This window comes from Hemitrygon akajei, chromosome 8, assembly GCF_048418815.1.
Source record: "Hemitrygon akajei chromosome 8, sHemAka1.3, whole genome shotgun sequence".
Classification (NCBI taxonomy): Eukaryota; Metazoa; Chordata; class Chondrichthyes; order Myliobatiformes; family Dasyatidae; genus Hemitrygon; species Hemitrygon akajei.
The window spans coordinates 142,044,169-142,063,804 of record NC_133131.1 but is presented as its reverse complement, the minus strand read 5'-3'; the positions used below and the strand labels follow the sequence as shown (position 1 = coordinate 142,063,804).

General features: G+C 41.3%; 1 protein-coding gene across 2 annotated transcripts in view; it reads left to right on the top strand.

Moving 5' to 3' along the window:
* The window catches only part of arhgap12b (Rho GTPase activating protein 12b), a 202,842-nt gene that overhangs the window by 75,401 nt on the left and 107,805 nt on the right, over nucleotides 1-19,636 (top strand). For both annotated transcript variants that reach the window (XM_073054787.1, XM_073054788.1), the window contains exon 3: nucleotides 18,609-18,866. In XM_073054787.1, the coding sequence (XP_072910888.1) occupies nucleotides 18,609-18,866 (258 nt within the window). The remainder of the gene's footprint in view (nucleotides 1-18,608; nucleotides 18,867-19,636) is intronic.

Below are 19,636 nucleotides of genomic sequence, written 5' to 3'. Positions count from 1 at the left end.
TGAACAATGAATTCATATAACTCAATTTGTTTTCATCTGTGCTAGGCATTTAACTGCACACAAGGACTTGTTACATTGTCATTAACCAAGCCACAAATAGAGATGACAAGCAGCAAGAAGTTCCAATTTGTTTGGGTGTGAAGAAAGTACTAGTTGAGTGCCTTATGAATGTATTGCTAACAATGCTATTTCAGAATCAGATTTATTATCACTGACAAATGCCATGAAATTTATTGTGGCAGCAGTACAATGTCAGACAGAAAAATTGTTGTAAATCATAAATAAACAGCGCAAAAAGGGAATAGTGAGGTTATGTTCATGGACAGTTCAGAAATCTGATGATAAGGAAGAAGCTATTTCTTTTAAAAAAAATTTTTTATTAGTTTTTCAAAACATTTTACAAATTAAAAACCCCAAATCCCAATGAGGAACATTAATACAGTGCAAAATTAAGCATACAATAACAATATGCTACAAAGGAAGAGAATTTGACAAAAAAAGCACCTAAATTAAAGACAGGTAAGCTTAGTATCCTTCCCAAGCCCCACAACACAAGAAAAAACAACAACTCCAGACCAACCACACCACAATATAGAGAGTATAAGTCAGGACAATCATATTCCCAGACTGTGAATACACTTAGCAACAGAGGATAATAATGCCTACTACCAGAAAAAAAAGGGAGCTGAAAGCAAGGGACTGAAAAGAAGAAAAAAAAACCCTAGTCAAGAGGAAGGTTATGAAAGTACTCGATAAAAGGTCCCCAGACCCTATGGAACTTTAGATCCGAATTAAGAACTGAATAATGAATTTTTTCGAGGTCCAAGCAGGCCATAATGACGTTAAGCCATTGCGCATGAGTGGGCGGGGCAACATCTCTCCATCTAAGGAGGATCAAGCGTCTAGCCAGGAGAGAGGCAAAGGATAATATTCGGCATTTGGTTGGACCCAGACATAAATCTGTCTTGCCCCAAAAACCGAACAGAGCAATTAAGGGGTTTGGTTCTTGGTGCTGATTCAGAATACACGATAACGTAGTGAAGACATCTTTCCAGAATTTCTCCAAACTAGGACAGAACCAGTACACATGGATGAGAGCGGCCACGCCCCTCTTGCATTTAACACAGAGCGGACTAATGCCAGGGTAGAATTGAGATAGCTTAGATTTAGACATATGGGCTCTATGAACAATCTTAAACTGTAAAAGGCAATGGCGAGCACAAAGAGAGGTTGAGTTAACCGATTTGAGAACTGAGTCCCAGCTCTCATCGGATAAGGAGATATTTAAATCCTGCTCCCAGGCCATTTTAATTTTATCCACAGGGGCCCGTCGTAAGGCTGCTAGTTTATCTCTGATAATTGATATTAAACCTTTACCTAGTGGATTAATGGAAAGAAATAGGTCCATAGCATTTTTTGCAGGCATTTCAGGAAAGTTAGGAATTAAGGGAGCAATAAAGTGTCGGATTTGGAGATATCTGAAAAAATGAGCGTTAGGCAGATTGAACTTAACAGAGAGCTGCTGAAAAGAAGCGAAGCGATTATCAATGAAAAGATCTTCAAAATGTCTAATGCCCTTCCTATACCAAACATGGAATGCTGAATCATACGTAGTAGGTAAAAAAAGGTGATTATGTGCGACAGGGCTGGAAACGGAGAACCCCTGGAAACCGTAGCATTTCCTGAACTGAGCCCATATACACAAAGTGTGTCTAACAAGAGGATTGGCTATTGATCTGGGCAGACTACTAGGGAGTGCAGAGCCAAGAAGTGCAGAGATAGATAATTCTTTAGTGGAGCTCAACTCCATTGCCACCCAGTTAGGGCACTCGGGTTGGCAGTGGAAGAAAGACCAAAAGGTAGCACAGCGTATATTAACTGCCCAATAATATAAACGAAAGTTAGGTAAAGCCATGCCACCCTCTTTTTTAGATTTTTGGAGATGGATTTTATTAATTCTAGCGCGCTTATTCTGCCACAGATATGACAAAATAATAGAGTCTAAGGAATCAAAAAAAGATTTAGGAATAAAAATTGGGATAGATTGAAATAAGTATAAAAATTTGGGGAGAACATACGTTTTAACAATATTAATACGACCTACCAAAGACATAGAGGTGACCATTGTACCAGACTCTGTTTTATAGCATATGAATGATTGGCAAAGTTTTCACGAAAGAGGTCTTTAAACTTCCTTGTGACTGTAATTCCAAGATAAGTAAATTGATTATGGACTACTTTAAAAGGGAGATCACGGAATGTTAGTTCTTGTTCTTCTTTATTAATTGGGAAAAGTTCACTCTTATGTAAATTAAGTTTATAGCCAGAGATCTGACTAAACTGGTCAAGAAGTGAAAACATTAGAGGTAAGGATGTAGACGGATTTGAGAGAAAGAGTAATAAGTCATCAGCATAGAGAGAAACTTTATGCTCAACACCCCCTCTCCAAATCCCGGTCAATTCAGGACAGTTTCGAAATGCTATCGCCAGAGGTTCTATAGCCAAATCAAAGAGAAAGGGGCTTAAGGGGCATCCCTGACGGGTGCCACGTTTGAGATTAAATACTTGGGATTTCTGAAAATTAGTTAAAACAGAAGCAGTAGGACACAGGTACAGCAATTGGATCCAAGAGATGAAACTTTGGCCGAGGTCAAATTTTTCTAAGACTGCAAAAAGGTAGTTCCACTCTATACGATCAAATGCTTTCTCCGCATCGAGGGAAATAACACATTCTGGAATCCCAGTTGGAGGTGAGTATAAGATGTTAAAAAAACGCCGAATGTTAAAAAAAGGGAGACGGTTTTTAATAAAGCCTGTTTGGTCATCAGAGATAATGGAGGGAATAACGGTTTCTAATCTATGAGCCAAAACTTTAGCTAAGATCTTTACATCAACATTGAGCAGAGAGATCGGCCTATACGAGGAACACTCTGTTGGGTCTTTGCCCTTTTTTAATAGAAGAATAATAGATGCCTCATTGAAAGAGGGTGGCAATTTGCCGTAATTAAACGAGTCAGATAATACTGAAAGTAACTGAGGAGAGAGAAGTGAAGAGAATGATTTATAAAATTCTACAGGGAACCCATCAGGTCCAGGAGATTTCCCTGAGGACAGTGCAGAAATTGCAAAAGATATTTCTTCTGATGATATAGGCGCATTGAGTTTGGCTTTAAAATCAGATGAAAGTGAGGGGATATTCAGATTCTGTAAAAATTGATCAACAGAGATATTGTCATTCAGAGATTCAGAGGAATAAAGTCGAGAATAAAAATTTTTAAATGCGTCATTAATTTCTAAATGATCCGATGTAAAGTCTCCGTTCTCCTTCCGGATCTTTGTAATATGTTGTTTGGCTTTGGAACGCCTCAGCTGATTGGCTAGGAATTTACCAGACTTATCCCCATGAATGTAAAAGCGACTCTTGCTTTCGAGAAGTTGGCGTTCAACAGGTTGAGTGGACAGAAGGTTAAATTTAGTTTAGAGTTCAACGCGCTTCTTGTATAATTCAGGGTTCTTAGTTTGAGCATATATTTGATCCAATTCTTTAATCTGGTTAATGAGGTCTAATCGATCTGCACAGGATCTTCTGTTGAGATTTGCTGTGTAAGAGATTATTTGACCCCTCAGATATGCTTTCATGGCATCCCAGACAGTCTGGGATGGCACTTCAGGTGATGTATTAGTGTTAAAATAAAAGGTTATCTGATCCTTAATAAATTTTAAAAATTCATCATCCGATAATAAAGTTGAATCAAACCGCCAGTGCTTATTCCTCTGAGGGAGACCAGGAAAGTTCAGAGAGAGAGTAATTGGGGCATGGTCAGAAATCAGTATACTCTGATAGTCACAAGAGTGGGCAAATGGAATAAGTTGGTTATCGAGTAAGAAATAGTCAATTCTAGTGAAGGTATGGTGAACATGTGAGAAAAAAGAATAATCTCTCTCCGTAGGATGAAGGAAACGCCATATATCAGATATACCAAAATTAGAGAGAAATGATTGGATAGCGAAGGCAGATTTAGTAGGTGATCTGGTAACCGAGGACGATCGATCCAGATTAGGATCCAACCAACAGTTGAAGTCACCACTTAGTATAAGAGAGTATGAGTTTAAGTCTGGTAGTGAGGAAAAAAACCGTTCAAAAAAAGTTAACATCATCAAAGTTGGGGGCATACAGGTTTGCTAGTGCAACTTTAGTGTTATATAGTTTACCAGAAACAATAATAAAACGGCCATTTGTATCAGATATTTTATTATGGAGTTCATAAGGAATATTTGAGTTAATAAGAATGGAGACTCCCCTAGCTTTAGCGGCAAAGGATGAATGAAAATGCTGACCCGCCCACTTTGACAGAAGCCGGGAGTTATCAAAACAACGAATATGAGTTTCTTGAAGGAAAGCAATGTCAGCTTTGAGTTGTTTGATATGTGAGAACACCTTCCTCCTTTTAACAGGGTGATTCAATCCCTTTACATTCCAGCTCACAAATTTAAGTGCACTAGCCATTATCAATTACTAATGCATAACAGGCAGCAGGCATATAAGAGGTCAAGCAGTACCATAGCAGTCTGGGAGCAGAGATGTAAACATAGATTCGTAAAATCAAAACATATACATGTCCTGAGCAATAAAGAAAAACAATAAATACAGTGAGTGATGTTGGAACTGGAAAACCCATCCCACCCACACAACCCAAAACTAGACGGCTACCAAAACAAGTAGCTAGCTCTACCAAAAAAATTAACCCAAATACAATTTCCAGATCTGTGTCATTAACAGCAGTTCCGTATAACTACTATAGCAAATAGTAACTAGTTTATGCACTAGAAAACATAACTACAGATTAGAACACCTTCTGCAGAAATATAAAACTTAATACAGAGAAAATCGGAAGAAAACCAAAACTAACCTACCCGCGAAAAATTATAGAAGAATAAAGTAAGAGAAAGGGAAAAAAAAGGTAAAAAAAAAAAGGGGGGGAGGAAGAGGAAAATTATAAATTCAAGAAGAGTATTTATCAACCATTTACAGAGAGGAGAGAAAAAAATTCAGAGATTAGAAAAAAGGGGTGAGGAAAAGAAGAAAAATAAAATAAATAAATATTAAAAAAAAGGAAAAATAAATCAGCAGTTAAACTGTGAACCAACAAACAGGGAGGCCTTCACTAAAGACTTCAAACCTCCAAAACAGGTTAGAGTCAGTTGTAGAACTCTGTAGATAAAGTTATACAAGAATAAAATAGATTACACAAGTACTATTTAAACATCCATAGGGAAACATTAAGCACAGAATGTCTATTTAAAAAAGACACACCAAACCCAGGGAGAGATTGTCAAAAGCCCTTAGAGTTTCAATAAATAATGTCTGAGTGATTCAAGTAAAGTCTGAGTCCAGAAAAAGTAATTTTACTATGAGAAGTACTTATCCACCATTTTAGGAGGTCCGATCGGGTTCCGAAGATGACTGGGTAGCCGGAAGACTTGCCACAAATGCTTCAGCCTCCTTCACTGATTTAAACCACTTGTATTTTCCAGTATTAAGCTTGATTCATAGATCGGCAGGATTGCGAAGAGAGGGTTTAAAACCACGATCAAAAAGCACTTTCATTGTGCCTTTAAACTCAGCGCGCATCTTTAAGGTCTGGGGTGCAAAATCTTCCACAAAGCGAATGGTTGTATCCTGGAAAGGAAAAGAACCCCTGCGACGTGCCTCTACAATCAGACTGTGTTTTACCTGGTATTGATGGAAGCACAAGATTACTGGTCGCGGGCGGGAGCCCAGAATTCCGGGAGGAATGTAAACCCTGTGTGCCCGTTCGAGCTCGGGTGGGTTCGGAAGCAAATCTTTCCGGAATATCTCACAGAGAAATTCGGCGAAAAATTTCACGGTTGATCCCTGTTCGGTCGCCTCTGGCAATCCAAGAATTCTGAGATTGCAGCGTCTGCTGCGATTTTCGAGATCCACCATTTTGGAAAGGAGTTTGTTATATTTTTCCTCTAAGCTAGAACAGAGAGTCTCCAAGTATCGGACACGACTTTCTAAATCTTCAGAAGTCGAATCGATGCGAGATAAGTGTTCAGCATGTTTGTCCACTTTATCGTTGATCTGATCCAGTTTGTCTTCCAGCTGTTTGAAAGTGGTTTTGAATTCCTTTAAAATTTCGTCTCGGAGCTGTCCGAGCGCGGCCAGGGTCTCGTCTGAGAGAGCCGGAACTTCCTTTCTCCTGGATTTAGAATAACTCTTGCTAGACATTGTAAGTAAGATGCGTTCACAGGCAAGTAAGAGATACCGAAAAAGTTCCTAACTAAGGGTTAAAAAATGGAGACATTTAGTGCAAAGATAGCAACAGTAACGGAACAAAAGTTCGGAGCAGCTAAGCAATCGCCATCTTACCGTAAGTCCGGAAGAAGCTATTTCTAAAATGTTTTAAGTGAGGATCTTCTGTCTCCTGCACCCTCCTCTCTGATAGTAGTAATATGAAGAGGACATGTCCCATTTGGTGTGTGTCCTTAATGATGGATGCCACCTTTTGATGATGTCCTCTGGTGGGGAGGGTTGTACTGTGATGTTTATATAATTATTGAGTTCAGCACTTCAGTTCAAAAGTGTTCATATTTGCTCTTGGTACTAGACTAGGAGAAAAGGTGGGATTGGACAACAGTTGTGAAGCAAGTTGGATAAAATATTAAATTGGTTAAAAAATGGCAGATGAAATTCAATAAAATGCAAGTTATTGGACATAGGTAGAAATAACAAGTATGGCATAAATGATCCTTAAGTAGTTTCAGAATGATAGGACAAGTCTTCGAGATATGAAACTTAATGTGAAATAATACCATGAGTAGACTGTTTGGCCCTTCAAGCCTTCTTCACCTTTATGATAAAGACTCTTTAAAAACAAAGCAGATCAGAAGATGTGATTTAACAATCAATCTGCTGGGGGAGCTCAGTAGGTCAAGCAATATCTGGGTGTGGGGGGAGAGGGAGAGGCAGAGAGGATTTGTTAATATTTTGAAATGAAAATCTTCATCAGTCATGCATTGGAACAATATCCCTGCATCTTTCCCTGAACCCACTGATGCTGATTTGCTTCTGAGCGCCTCAAGGCAGATCCTTGTTCTAGATTTCAGTCTCCTTGTCTCTTGTATCTCCAGAAGATATGATTGTTTTATAGCATTTACTTTCTGTGAAAATGTTTTTAAAAGATACTACCTTTACAAAAATGATCATCTCCAGGCAAATGTTTATGTTGATAGAGTGTAAAACGACTCAAAAAATAGAACTGTAGGAGAAAAAAGGGTTACATGTGTTCTTCTCTTTCTTTCTTTCTCTCTCTCACGCACACATACAGTGATTAATCTTTAAATTTAAAGATTTTACTTTATAAGGAATGGGAGAATCGGGAGATAGACCTAAGATCAACTAAAACATTCTACATTTATGATCCAAAAGGCTTTGTTCCCAAAAATGTTCTGCTCACATTTCCAGTGAACAAAATATACAAAACACAAAAACCAGATCTTTACAAGCAAAGCTTGGTAAAAGCCTTACTTGGTAAATACTAAACAAGTTTGTGAGTTTGGGGTATTTTTTTGACCACAGTGATAACACTGTTCTAATGGTACAAAGAAGTCTTTCAAGATTAATTCAGAATATTGTTCCCAAGGATTGACCCAAAGCCTGGATTTAACTTGAGCATATTTAATAATTTTATTTTAGATTTTTGTTTATTATTTTATCAAGATAGAAATCTGGCCAAGGAAATTAATTATATCAGGCAGCATCTATGGAAATGAATAAACAGTTGACGTTTTGGGCCAAGACTCTTCTTCAGGATTCGACCCAAAGCATCAACTGTTTATTCATTTCCATCGGTGCTGCCTGACCTGCTGAGTTCCTGCAGCATTTTGTGTGTGTTGCTTTGGGTTTCCAGCATCTGCAGAATTTCTCATGTTTAAGTAATTATAATCACTAGCCTCAGATTAAATTGTTTCTAACTTCAGTGTAACGTTAACAACTAAGTGTCAAAATTTGTTTCACACCGGTCCCTCTTCTTGGTAATATTCTGTAGAGTAGTGGTCGCCAACCCGTTGATCGCGATCAACTAGTCAATCTTTGAGACTTTCCCAGTAGATTCCAAAAAAAAAAGAAAAATAAATGCACAAATACTGTTGAGAGATTATTTCTGGGTTGCGGGGTTTTAGTTCTGTTCTTTCTGCCCAGTGCGCATGCGTGTAGCTCCCCCGCACTACACAGTGTACTTCAGTGATCCCCAACCAGTGAGGAAACGATAGGAGTCAGCTGCACCTTTCCTCAGTCCCTGTCACACCCACTGTTGAACTTGAACCCATGTGAGGTCATCAGTCGCCTAACCGCAGTGACACCCTCGTGCCAGGGATCACTGGTTGGCCTCGGGAAGCCAGCGGGAAGTGCCGTCGCTACTGGCCTGGAGCGCTGCCTCTAAACCTGTTTAACACACCGAATGTTTGTGGGGAATCCGGTGCTAAAATATTCGCAGAAGACCTAATTCGGGCTCAGCGTACCGTGAGTATCAGAGCAGCTACCTTGCTGCGATCTACTGAAACAGACTTTTGTCGGCCGATAGATCCTGCAAGGGGGGCGGGCGCGCATCCTGTCGCACTTCTCGCTCAGTTGGTCGCTCTCTCCAGACTGCTACCGCCGTGGCCCCAGTACAGGGACCTCTGGCCCTGAGCTTGTCCTCCCACCCCACCCACGACCAACCGCACCTGGCCAAGATGGGTGGGCGGGAGGCTGGAGCTCGGACCCGGAGGCTGTCTAAAGAGGCAATGAAGCCCTCAAAACTGCTTCGGTACCCTGATCCAAGCACCCAGCACTTAAAGACAAACCCACTGAGTCTTTTCAGCGGAAAAAACGTGAGCAAGCGGAACAGAAGCTAAGTGCCAAGAGTCGCAAAAACTAAATTGCAGAATAGACTGGACATAAGGAACCTGCTTCGAATATCACTGTATTACCGTCGTGTTTAACACCCCCTCCCTGCTGGCCGGCCCACAAGAATATTGTCGATATTAAACCGGTTTGTGGTGCAAAAAAAGGGTGGGTACCCCTGGTGTCTATACATTATTTCTACTTCAGGGTTGTGGGGTTTTACTTCTGGTCTTTTCTGCCCCGGTGCGAATGCGTGTAACTAATCGATCTGGGGTCGATCTTGCCTTTTACTAAGGCCGAGGTAGGGGATCTTGGGCTTAAAAAGGTTGATGACCACTACTTTAGAGCTATGACATATAAAGTAGCACTATGATGCAGTCTATTAAGTCAAGAAGAGTTGATTGTCTTGGTCCCAATAATTTCTCCAGTTGTATTTCTTCACTAGTACTAGCAATGAACTGAGATCTAAATCAAGACCCTTTATATCTATTCAGTTGCACATAAAAGTTAATTCAAAACTATTTGGGTAAGAATTTAAGAACCTAGCACCTCATATTCCTATGATCAATATTGCCCGTAGATTGGTAAACATTCAACAGACTGCAACTAATCAAAATCTAACACGTAAAATATAACTGTTGAGTTATCTTTTTAAGTGCTACAATTCATTGCTGATTTTCATGCGAACCTGCAGTATAAAAACAAGTTCTTTAGTCTACAGTGGTAATTATAATTACTCATTTTAAAAAAATCATTTTTACCATAACAGAGGCCTGTAACCAACTATTCAAATGCTTGTCCGGATGCTACTCAAATGTTGTGAGCATCAGTTTCCAATAGCCATTTGGGTAATGCTTAGATTCTCTCTAAACTTACTGTCTCTTGCCTCTTACCTTATGTAAGTTAGGGTAAAGGGTAAGAAACCTTTAGTTATAGAGAAAAGCTTCCCATTATTTATTCCCCTAGATATTTTTTAAAAGTATGTTTAGCTATTTAAGATGAGGTGAACTACATACAAGTGCATATCTGTTGTTTTATTGTGTTTCTGATTCCATTTTAAATTACTTCTGAGGCATTGCAGCATCAGTAAGGTTGCATCAGATATATTTAGAATTTTCAAACTGGTTTAGTGTAGCAATATCCTACAGTTGAGTAATGTTTCACTAATAAACTAATTGTGCTAAATACTGGTATAATTTAATCAATTGGAACCTCATCCTGTTGTTTGTGTATGTCATCTGAAGCTGTATAAAAGTTTGCTCAATTTAACTCCTGACTAACACATACAAAATTCTGGAGGAACTCAGCAGGTCAGGCAGCATCTATGGAAATGAGCAAACTGTGGATGTTTCGGTTGAGTCCTTTCATCATTGAAGGGTCTCATCGCGAAACATTAACTGTTTATTCATTTCTATTGATGCTACCTGACCTGCTGAGTTCCTCCAGCATTTTGTATGTGTTACTCTAGATTTCTAGCATCTGCAGAATCTCTTGTCTTTATCAACTTAACTTTTTTCCTTTTGCCTCTTCCACTCCTCCCAACTCTTTTTAAACTTAACATTTTTGTTGCAATGTTTGGCATTGTGTCACCGAGGTTGTCAAACTTTCATCAGCGTAGAATATCAGCACACAGTAAAGCAAAAAGGAAGCAAGTTTTAGAAAGCTCTACACACAGTATTATCTGGAGACATTTTTCAGGTTTGAATTTTCGGTAGGCTCTCCCTTCCATTTTCTACCCTGAGTACTGAGTGCACATCTGTATTGAGCTATCTTCTGGCACTCATCCATAGCCTTCTATGCCTAGACATTTCAGGTACTTGCCTGCATACTTAAATGCTGACAGTGACTCTGCTTCTACCACACTCTGGGTCAAAAAGATTCCCCTTCAAGTCCTCTCTGAATCAGTTTCTTGGACCAGTTCTTCCAGAACACAGGTAACCTGTGCAAGAGGAACTGGTTGAATCTGAACTGAAGGGGTATCTGTTATCCTGGTGATTTACTGGAAGTGCTCAGGGTTTTAAATAGTCTGGCAGGGCTATGGGATTGAAAGTATAGTGTAGATGAGAAAGATGAAACAAATGTAAGTCCTTTACAGTCAGAAACAGGTGAATTGATCATGGGGAACAAGGACATGGCAGACCAATTGAATAACTACTTTGGTTCTGTCTTCACTAAGGAGGACATAAATAATCTTCCGGAAATAGTAGGGTCTAGTGAGATGGAGGAATTGAGGGAAATACATGTTAGTAGGGAAGTGGTGTTAGGTAAATTGAAGGGATTAAAGGCAGATAAATCCCCAGGGCCAGATGGTCTGCATCCCAGAGTGCTTAAGGAAGTAGCCCAAGAAATAGTGGATGCATTAGTGATAATTTTTCAAAACTCCTTAGATTCTGGATTAGTTCCTGAGGGTTGAAGGGTGGCTAATGTAACCCCACTTTTTAAAAAAGGAGGGAGAGAGAAACTGAGGAATTATAGACCAGTGAGTCTGACATCGGTGGTGGGGAAAATGCTAGAGTCGGTTATCAAAGATGTGATAACAGCACATTTGGAAAGAGGTGAAATCATCGGACAAAGTCAGCATGGATTTGTGAAAGGAAAATCATGTCTGACGAATCTTATAGAATTTTTTGAAGATGTAACTAGTAGAGTGGATAGGGGAGAGCCAGTAGATGTGGTATATTTGGATTTTCAAAAGGCTTTTGACAAGGTCCCACACAGGAAATTAGTGTGCAAACTTAAAGCACACGGTATTGGGGGTATGGTATTGATGTGGATAGAGAATTGGTTGGCAGACAGGAAGCAAAGAGTGGGAGTAAACGGGACCTTTTCAGAATGGCAGGCAGTGACTAGTGGAGTACCGCAAGGCTCAGTGCTGGGACCCCAGTTGTTTACAATATATAATGATTTAGACAAGGGAATTAAATAGAGCATCTCTAAGTTTGCGGATGACACGAAGCTGAGCTGCAGTGTTAGCTGTGAGGATGCAGGGTGACTTGGATAGGTTAGGTGAGTGGGCAAATTCATGGCAGATGCAATTTAATGTGGATAAATGTGAGGTTATCCACTTCGGTTGCAAGAACAGGAAAACAGATTACTATCTGAATGGTGGCCGATTAGGAAAAGGGGAGGTGCAATGAGACCTGGGTGTCATTGTACACCAGTCATTGAAAGTGGGCATGCAGGTACAGCAGGTGGTGAAAAAGGCAAATGATATGTTGCATTCATAGCAAAAGGATTTGAGTACAGGAGCAAGGAGGTTCTACTGCAGTTGTACAAGGCCTTGGTGAGACCGCACCTAGAGTATTGTGTGCAGTTTTGGTCCCCTAATCTGAGGAAAGACATTCTTGCCATAGAGGGAGTACAAAGAAGGTTCACCAGATTGATTCCTGGGATGGCAGGACTTTCATATGAAGAAAGACTGGATCAACTAGGCTTATACTCGCTGGAATTTAGAAGATTGAGAGGGGATCTTATTGAAACATATAAAATTCTAAAGGGATTGAACAGACTAGATGCAGGAAGATTGCTTCTGATGTTGGGGAAGTCCAGAACGAGGGGTCATAGTTTAAGGATAAAGGGGAAGCGTTTTAGGACCGAGATGAGAAAAAACTTCTTCACAGAGTGAGTGGTGAATCTGTGGAATTCTCTGGCACAAGAAACAGTTGAGGCAGATGGGGCTCGTTAACAACGGACGGTAGCTCATCTAGGAGAGGGAAACTCTGATTACAAACCTCTTCTGCTTTGCGGCTATACCTGCTCACGGGAAAGACTTTGGGAGTAAACCCCAAGGAAAAATCCAGAGTCAGAGTCCCGAAGGCGGCTGACTGCTGTACCCAGCACTGGCACAGCAGCTCCTGCAATGCTGCTGACACCAAACTGTATTGACTTTCGTCGTTCCTTTGGACCTGTCATCAGCATGGAGAGGGGGGTCCCACTGCATGGGCAACAGACAGATCTTCTTATCAATTCTGCCCTGGCTTGCGCCCTGGAGAGGTCACTCCAGCTTCGCTCTGTTGCGCCAGACAAACATGGGAAGCAGCAGTTACCGGTTATAAGTCATAATGCTTGATTGGCGTAGAGCATGGCGCCAGGGGTTGCTTCCGACGGTGGGAGAGACCATCGCGTTTCACTGGACAGCTACTGCCCACCTCAAGCTGGGCAGCCCCAGCCACAGTGCTGTCCCGCCACAGTCAGTCTTCCTCATTGGGGATAATGGATTATTCCACGAAGAGCTGACTGTAACTACTGCACCAGATAAGAAAGAAAACAAATTGAATAAGACAATGCCCTTCAAGTTGGGATGTTGGAATGTTCGCACAACGATGACTGGACTTGACCAAAGCCTCAAGGATATTGAAGATGCATGAAAAACAGCAGTCATTAACAATGAGTTACTAAGGCTCAAGGTAGATATAGCTGCCCTACAAGAAACACATTTGGCGGATTCAGGTACACTGAAGGAAAGGGACTACACATTTTTCTGGCAGGGAAAGAACCAAGACGAGCCTCGCGAGCATGGAGTGGGTTTTGCCGTTAGGAACTCCTTGTTGCAAATGGTGGAGCCACCAGAAAATGGATCAGAACGACTTATGACTCTCCACCTACACACCAGTCATGGCCCAGTATTTCTCATTTTTAAAATCTTTTTTATTAATTATTATTAAAGATTAAAGATATCTCTAGTCAGTGTGTATGCCCCTACCTTGAACTCCACCTCTGAGGCAGAAGACATGTTCTACGACAATTTAGAAGCTGTTGTCAGGAATATTCCCAGTGATGAGCGCCTCTAACTCCTTGGTGACTTCAACACCAGAGTGGGAGACGATAACGATTCCTGGCCGTCTTGTCTTGGCCACTTTGGACTTGGCAAAATAAATGACAATGGACAACGTCTTCTGGAGTTCTGCTCCTGTCACAGCCTGTGTGTAACTAACTCCTATTTTCAGATGAAGTCGCAGTACAATGTCTCTTGGTGACATCCATGGTCTTAAACACTGGCACCAACTAGACATGATCATCACCAGGCGCTCTTTCATCAACTCTGTACTAATCACCAGCTCATACCACAGTGCAGACTCAGATAAGGATCATGCTTTAGTATGCTGCAAGATCAAACTACATCTGAAGAAAATCCAGCACTCCAAACAAACTGGAAAACCTCGCATCAACACAACAGAGATGAAACAGTCAGAAAAGGTTGACCAGTTTGCCAAGTCAGTACAGGGTGCTCTGACTACCTCCTCACAAGGAGATACTGCAACAGAACAATGGTCATACCTTCCCGACACCATCCACGAATCAGCATTATCTTTGGAAGAAAGACCACAAAGAGCAGTGACTGGTTTGAGGCAAAGTCCAAAATCATGAATCCTGTCATCGAAGCCAAGCGTGCAGCTCTCACAGAGTACAAGCACTCACCATCTAACCAAACACTCCAGGCTCTTCGCGCTGCTAGAAGCAAAGTGCAACAGAATGCAAGGCAGTGCGCAAGTTAGTACTGGCTCCAGCTCAGTGAGGACATTCAGACAGTAGCTGTGACAGGCAACATCAGATTAATGTATGATGGTATCAAGAAGGCCCTTGGCCCATTGCAGAGCAAAACAGCATCCCTGAAGTCATCCAGCAGTGAAATAATCACCAATAAAAGCAAGCAGATGGAATGTTGGGTAGAACACTACTCTGAGCTCTACTCGAGAGAAAATGTTGCTGTTAGCTCAGCCATTGATGCCATCGATTGTCTACCAGACATGGATGAACTCGACTCCATACCAACCATTGAGGACCTCAGCAAGGCAATTGACAGTCTGGCCCCAGGGAAAGCTCCTGGCAGTGATGGGATTCCTCCAGACCTGATGAAACACTGCAAGAGCTCACTCCTCCAACCTTTACACAAGGTCCTCTGTCAGTGCTGGAAGGAAGGAGCCGTACCACAGGATATGCGCGACTCCAAAATCGTCATTTTGTACAAGAACAAGGGTGAAAGGAGCTACTGCAACAACTACAGGGGTATCTCCCTCCTGAGTATTGTCGGCAAAGTCTTTGCTCATGTAGCTTTGGCACGTCCACAAACTCTGGCAGAATGAGTCTACCCTGAGTCCCAATGTGGTTTTCGCGCAAGGAGGTTAACTGTCAACATGATTTTCTCACTCCGTTAACTCCTGGAGAAGTGCAGAGAACAACAGAAACCCTTCTATGTGTCTTTCATCTATTTGACCAAGGCATTTGACCTTGTCAGCAGGGATGGGCTCTTTCATGTTCTCCTCAAGATCAGCTGTCCCCGGAAACTCCAAAGTATCATCAAGTCATTCCATGATGACATGAGGACTACTGTTCAGTATGATGACAGCTCATCAGAACCCTTCGCTATTTGTAGTGAAGTTAAACAAGGATGCGCGTTGGCCCCAGCATTATTCGGCATCATCTTCTCTCTGCTGTTGAAGCACGTGTTTGGGATGTTGACAGAAGGCATCTACATGCACTGATGGGCGGCTGTTCAACTCTGTGAGCCTGAGAGCAAGAACAAAGGTGCGAAAGATCTTAATACATGACGTGCTCTTTGCTGATGATGCTACTATAACCTCGCACACCAAACAGCAACTACAAACTCTCATGGACCGCTTCTCTAAGGCATGCAAGGACTTCGGGCTTACCATCAGCATAAAGAAAACAAATGTCCTTGCCCAGAACGTAGTGGAGACACCAGTCATTACCATCGACAATTATGATCTAGAAGTGGTCCACGAGTTCACATACTTGGGATCGACCATTAACAACACTCTCTCCCTCGATGCTGAAATCAATAGGCGTATTGGCAAAGCAACGTTGATCCTTGCTCGTCTCTCCTTGCAGGTCTGGGAGAATCCGAAACTCGCTACAAAGACCAAGACTGCCTTGTACAATGCATCCTTTATCAGCACCCTCCTGTATCGTAGCGAGACTTGGACCATCTACTCCAAACAGGAGAGGAAATTCAATAGTTTTCTCCTGCGCTGCGCAGCCTTTGCTGCATCCTCGGCATCACCTGGAGAGACAAAGTCCCAAACTCTGAGGTCCTCCTCCGCGCTATACTTCCCACAACATTCACACTTTTAAGACAACGCAGATAGTGCTGGCTGGGCCACATCCGTCGTATGAAGGATGGTAGACTGCCAATGGACATCTTCTTTGGAGAACTAGCAACAGGCAAGAGGAACGTTGGGAGACCCCAGCTTCTCTTCAAGGACCTCTGCAAGTGTGACATGAATGCCTTAAAAATCAACACAGAGTGCTGGGAAGATACAGCAGATGACCACAACAAATGGCGAGGTACTCTTCAACAACACCTAGAGCAAGGCAAAAAGTGATCCTGAGTCAGTTTTAAGGAGCGGAGAGCTAAACAAAGAACACAGTGGACAGCGGACAACAATTCTACGATGCCCTACACATGCAGCAACTGTGGCAGAGCCTACCGTTCCTGGATCGGCCTCAATAGCCATAGTCGACGCTGCTCAACAAACCAGTGTCTACCAGAGGCACAGTACCCATGGTCAACCATGACCGACAGAGGTCACACACAATTAAGCTAGAGAAGGTGCTAGGAAAGATTCACAGGAATGTTGCTTAGACCAGAGGACTTGATCATAAGGAAGGATTGGAAAGGTTGGGATTGTTCTCTGGAAAAACAGAGGCTGAGAGATGACCTTAGAGAGGTTTATACAAATTAATGAAGGACACAAATAGGGTTTGTAACCCTCTCACCAGGGCTCCTAACAAATTAGGCTTGTTAGTTATCGCTGGCTAACAGCCACGTGACTCAGTATTGCATAGGTAACAGTGAGACGGCCGTAAGACTTCAGTAAGCAACGCATGTCTAAGGTCAGTGATTCAAAGGTTCAAAAGTTAAAGGTTCAAAGGTCCAATTTAATGTCAGAGAAATGTAGACAATATACATCCTGAAATGCTTTTTCTTCTCAAACATCCACGAAAACAGAGAAGTGCCCCGAAGAATGAACGACAGTTAAACCTCAAGTTCCCCCTTCCAGCTCCTCCTCCTTCCTGCACATTAAGTGGCAGCAAGCAACAGTCCCCCTTCCTCCACTGGCAAAAAAAGTTCAACCAAACAAAGAAGTTGGAATGTTCCGTTGAGAGAATGGAGGTGATAGCGAATGCTGTATAATCACTGCCCCATGCAAAATTATTGTTTGCCAGGAAATACGGAACTCACACCAGCATAAAATCAAAGTAGAAATATATTTACAAGCAGTTAACAGCAAAAGGTCCCATTACAGTTAGACTAGCCAAAATTTGCACATAAACGTTGGAGCTCATTGCTGGGTAGTTGGGTACTTCGATTTAATTACTCACAGCACTGAACCCACGTTCTGCTTAGAAGATACCAGCCACAGTTTGGACTTCCCTCGAAGACAGTTACAAACAAACTGGCTAGCTCAGAAGCATGGGCACTTCCTCTTTGGATCCATTTGTCTGCACAAAGCACTTTTTACAACTGTCTTTCACCTTTGGGCAGGGTTTTGTATGTGTCTTTCCTTGTGCTGTTCTCTGTACCTCCGTCTTCTCCTAACATCTGCCAAAAAGACCCAAAAGCAAATCATTTTTCCCTAGAAATTTGATGCCACTAATTTCTCTCGAATGTTCCATGGCAACCCACTGGACAGAATGTTATCAAGAAGTTGATCAAATGGTTCCATATCTTAGCAGAAACTGAAATACTAGACTGTGAAGCTTAATTAACAGAACACATTACATTTTACAGAAAAACTGCAGAAAATAAAATACCTAACAACTTAACATGAGTAATATAATAAAACATATTCTTTATCAGGGTATTATAGGTAGATAGAATTAATTCCCAAGGCTGTGGAGTCCAAAACTGTAGGGCAGAGGATGAAAGTGCAAAGGAGATTTACAAGGCAATGTTTTTAACAGAGTAGTAGTTGCCTAGAATGCAATGTTGGGGGAGGTAGTAGAAGCAGTTTCAATTGCAGTGTTCAAGAAACATTTAGACACACAAACATTATTTATTTATTCATTTATGGGATATGGGTACCACCAGCTAAACCAGCATTTATTGCCCATTCCTAGATGCCCTTGAGAAGTTGGTAATGATCTGCCTTCTTGAACTGCAGCAGTCCCTTAGGTGTAAGTACACCCACAGTGCTGTTGGGGGGGTGGGGGGGAATCCATGATTTTGATCCAGCGACAATGAAGGAAAGGTGATATATTTCCAAGTCAGGATGGTGAGTGTCTTGGAGGGGGATTTCCAAGTGGTGGTGTTCCCAGATATCTGCTGTTCTCATCCTTCTAGATGGCAGTGGTTGTGGGTCTGGAAAGTGCTGCCTTAGGAACTTTGGAATATATTTTGCAATATTGGAACTTCGCAATATTTTTAGTATTTTTTTATCCGCTATAACATTATTCTACATTTACTTTATTTACGGTTGATTCTTGTATTATTTTGCTACCTTTTTTCATTTATAGTGAATAGGCCAAGCAACCATACATCATTTCGACAAACCAAATTGAAAGATTCCATTTTTTTCACAAACCTGTGAGAGCGATGATGAAAGAGCATTAGTGTGAGGGCAGGAAAGAGAAATGGGCAGTGTTTTGGTTCCTATATTTAACATCCTAATTAAAAGTATTTTTCAAGCTGCATGTTCAATGGGATTAAAATTTAATAGTCAATTTTTTATTCTTGCAGACAGTACCACCTGCGAGATCAGAATCTCCAGTCTATGCAAATTTACAAGAACTGAAAATATCTCAAGCTAACCTGCCCCCCATTCCCACTAGTCCTCCCATGCAAATTCATGGTGAATGGGAGGTGCATAAAGATAACACAGGACGCACATTCTATTACCACAAGGGAACACAAGAACGAAGCTGGAAGCCTCCTCGGTGGACGAGAGATTCTGTAAATAAAGAGTTTGATAACCAAGGCGATTCTCTGAACCGTGGAGTAAGTACATTTATTTTAAAATCTAAATAATATTACATATAGCTGTGTTGTCATGTTTCCAAAATTCCTATTAGTACTTCATTAAGTTTGAGAATACATCTGGCTGATTACCACCTTAACCTCCCTCAGTTGAAGTTGTATTTAATTGCATTAAAGCATTCTGGTTGGGGTATCTCAATTTCCAACTCAGATGTCAGGAGCCTCTCCCTAAGGAGCTGGCTTGTAGAATCAGACCTATATGGTTTGCATAGAGAACAAATAGGACATAAAATGTAATTAACCATGTCCTCACCAGGCTACGTGCAATTGGATATGGCCATATCATTAAAGTTCCCATCTACTGAATAGTCATTGCGGAGATGGAGATCGACCTTTACACTTGGACTCTTGATATCATGTTCTGTTGCACTGCCAATGTACTAAATGCAGTAGCAGTCATGATAGATCCAGCAGCTAACTTCTGCATCCATGAGATTATGCAGTTTGTCAGCATAACCAAATTGAAATAAGCTGTAGCCTATAACATCATAAGTTGGCAATTACATAAAGATGTCTAAAACTACTTCCTTACAGGAGTCATTAGCCCTTAGTAAAGAGTTTAAAAAGCAGATCAGGAGTTGCACTTTGCACTGAGTTGTCAATCCATTTAATCTTAGCTTTTCCACAACACCGGAATCTGATCAGAGCAGTGAAGTCCTGCTCTAATCCAACACTGTTAGCTTTAGCCAGTTAACCAACTAATAGACAAGGGCAGCTCCATTAAAATTCCC